We start from the raw sequence: 2,851 nt of genomic DNA on the forward strand, positions 1-2,851 counted from the left end.
GGGACCACGGTGGCGGGCTTTGCGGTGAGTCCCTGTGATCCCCCCCCAGCCCCTGCGTGGCCCCTGGCCGTGCCGCAGCCCTTGACACCCAGCACTGCCTCTCTGTTGTGCCCAGAGGTGCCCAGGAACCCCTGTCGCATGAGCTGCAGGAACAACGGGCACCTGGACATGAGCAGCTGCCAGTGTGTCTGTCCCCCCGGCTACACGGGCAGGTACTGCCAAGGTGAGAGGGGCACTGAGAGGGGCACCTGCACAACCCTGGCTTCCCTCATCTATGCAAATGCACGTGCATGGCAGGTGCAGTGCATGTGTATATGGGGTGATGCAGCGCATGCGTGGAGAGGGTTGGCGCTGCCAACCCCCACCGCAGCTGAGGCAGTGCCTTGCCCGCAGTGAGGTGCAGCGGGCAGTGCCTCCACGGGAAGTTCAGGAAGGAGGAGTGTTCCTGCCTTTGCGATGTGGGCTATGGCGGCGCCGAGTGCGGCAGTGAGTGGGTAGCAGCAGGGATCTGCGGACAGGGATCCCCAGAGTGGGGCTAAGGGTCCTGCAGTGGACCCAGTTCTGCTGACACAGGGACTTACCTGCACCTCTGCTTGTGTCTCCAGTGAAGATTCGATTCCCTTTCCATGCCTGCGATGTGCAGATAGATGGTAACTGCTTCATGGTGTCCCCCGAGGCCGACACCTACTATGGGGCCAAAATAAAGTGCCAGGTGAGCCCTCAGGATGCTCTGGGCATCCCTTTATAGCTGCAAAATGTCACTTGTGGTTGCAGTCCCCCCCATGCATCCCTCTGCTGCCTGGAGTAGGTCTGGGCCATGGGCCGTGTGTTTAGGGCTGACCCACTCCCTTCCCCGCAGGAAAAAGGGGCAATGCTAGCCCAGATCAGAACCCAGAAGGTCCAGGACATCTTGGCTTTCTACCTCAGCCGCTTGGAGATGGGTAACAGGGTGACAGACACCGATTTTGAGACTGGGAACTTCTGGATCGGTGAGTGACAGTGACGGGCAGGATGCAGGGTGCCCAGGGTGTGGGCGGCTGTGCCACCCCACCTCCTGCTCCCCCAGGTCTCACCTACAAGACGTCCAAGGCTTCCTTCCGCTGGGATGTGGGTGAGCCATCCTCCTTCACCAGCTTCGCTTTCGGGCAGCCGGACAACCAGGGGTAAGTGCCCTTACCATCCATCCAGAGGACACCCGACTTCTGCGTGGTGTCACTGCCATGCCACTGTGCTGGCCAGCTTCACCACCCTCCTGCCGGGGCACAGGTTTGGGAACTGCGTGGAGATGCAAGCATCGGCTGCCTTCAACTGGAACGACCAGCGGTGCAAGACCAGAAACCGGTACATCTGCCAGTTTGGTGAGTGAGCTGCCAGGACCCCTCCTGCACCTTCCCAGGGGTGCTGAGCCCTGACCCTCCTCTGGTCTGCCAGGACCTCTGGGTCCTTTCTGGTACAGGCAGCACTGACTCTCCACATCCTGTCACAGCCCAGGAGCACATCTCCCTCTGGCAGCGTGACCACTGAGCCGGCAGCCCTGGGCACTGGCCAGTGCTGGCTGCTGTGCCGAGCCCAGCCCATGGCTCAGGAGGACCCCATTGCAGTCCCAAACCCAGCCCATGGCTCAGGAGGACTTGCCCATGGCTCCCCCACACAGGGGACAAAGAGCTGAGGGGCCCCATGACACTGGGACCTGGTGAGAAGGGCGCATGCTCCACGTCAGCATCCCCAAGCCAGCATCTTCTGCCTCTCACCTTCCTCTGTCACTGTCAAGATACAACAACCCCCAGGGCAGGGAGATGCCCCCACAACAGGTCAGACAGCATCCTCCCAAATTGGCAGCTGGGCTGCATCCAGACCATGGTCCTGATGTGACAAAGGGCCAAGTGGGGCTTCTGAGGAACACAGACCTCAGCACAGCTTAGAGTGAGGGCAGGACTCAGCTCACAGCCATCGCCCCGACCTGGGTGGGAACCGCCCAGTCTGGCACCATGGGTTCCTCACCATTACCTGGTCCTTCAACACCCAGTTCCTCACCATCACTCAGTCCCTCACCATCTGCCAGGTGGTTAATAAAGACTTCTCTCCCCTGGGAAGAGCCATTTGTCTCCTTTTCCTCCCCCAGACCCACCAGACTCTCCCTCTGCCACAGGCCACATCCTTCCCACTCTGGGTGGCATCTCCACCTCCAACCGTGGAGTGGGTGCTGTGGTTGGAGGAGCTGGAATCTACCTAGCTCCTGGCTGAGCTCATGTCTCCAACACTCTGAGGATGTTCTGGAGAGGTGGCATTAGCCAAAAGCTGCTTCTTCCAGTCCCAGGTCATGACACCCCTGTGCTGGTGGGTGTCGGGTACCTCTGGAGGAGACAGGGACAGTCCCCTGCAGGGCCCCTCCTGCTGCAGACCTGAGATAGAAATTAAATTGTCCCCAGCTACGACATTGGGCACGGGTTGTTTGTGCTATAGCCCCAGCTCTGTGGAGGGAGGGCAGAAGCTGCATCGTTGCTGGCAGGGCTGGGCTCATGGCTCCAGGGTGAGCTGGGCAAAACCAAGGTGGAACCACACCATCAGCCAAGAGGGCAGGGTCCAACAGGAGGGGACTGGAGGCAGGAGATGGAGGACAGAACCTGGAGAGGGTGAGGATGCAGGATGGGGATAAGGATGGGGAATGGAGGATGAGAGACAAGGATGGATAATGAGGGATGGGGGATGGAGGATGGAGAAGTAGAGATGGAGGATGTAGAAGGGGGATGGAGGATGGAGAAGGGGGATGGAGGATGGTCCACCGCATTCGTGCAGCTACATCCCAGGGAAAGGAAGAGCCCAAGCCCGGCGCTGCCGGCGGCAACGCTTT

At 60.3% G+C, this 2,851-nt stretch overlaps 1 protein-coding gene across 1 annotated transcript; it reads left to right on the forward strand.

Annotated features, from left to right (window-relative positions):
- Positions 1 to 8: 8 nt before the first annotated feature.
- Positions 9 to 1,524, forward strand: LOC104534338 (C-type lectin domain family 18 member A-like; the record flags this gene model as incomplete). The annotated part of the gene is made up of 8 exons (XM_010186190.1): positions 9 to 24; positions 116 to 223; positions 394 to 486; positions 606 to 712; positions 860 to 989; positions 1,067 to 1,163; positions 1,267 to 1,358; positions 1,487 to 1,524. Coding segments are annotated over 8 exons (681 nt in total), but the record flags the coding sequence as incomplete, so codon positions are not given.
- Between the last annotated feature and the right edge of the window lie 1,327 nt (positions 1,525 to 2,851).

The sequence above is a fragment of the Mesitornis unicolor genome, unplaced genomic scaffold, assembly GCF_000695765.1.
Source record: "Mesitornis unicolor isolate BGI_N332 unplaced genomic scaffold, ASM69576v1 scaffold49246, whole genome shotgun sequence".
In the NCBI taxonomy this organism is placed as follows: domain Eukaryota; kingdom Metazoa; phylum Chordata; class Aves; order Mesitornithiformes; family Mesitornithidae; genus Mesitornis; species Mesitornis unicolor.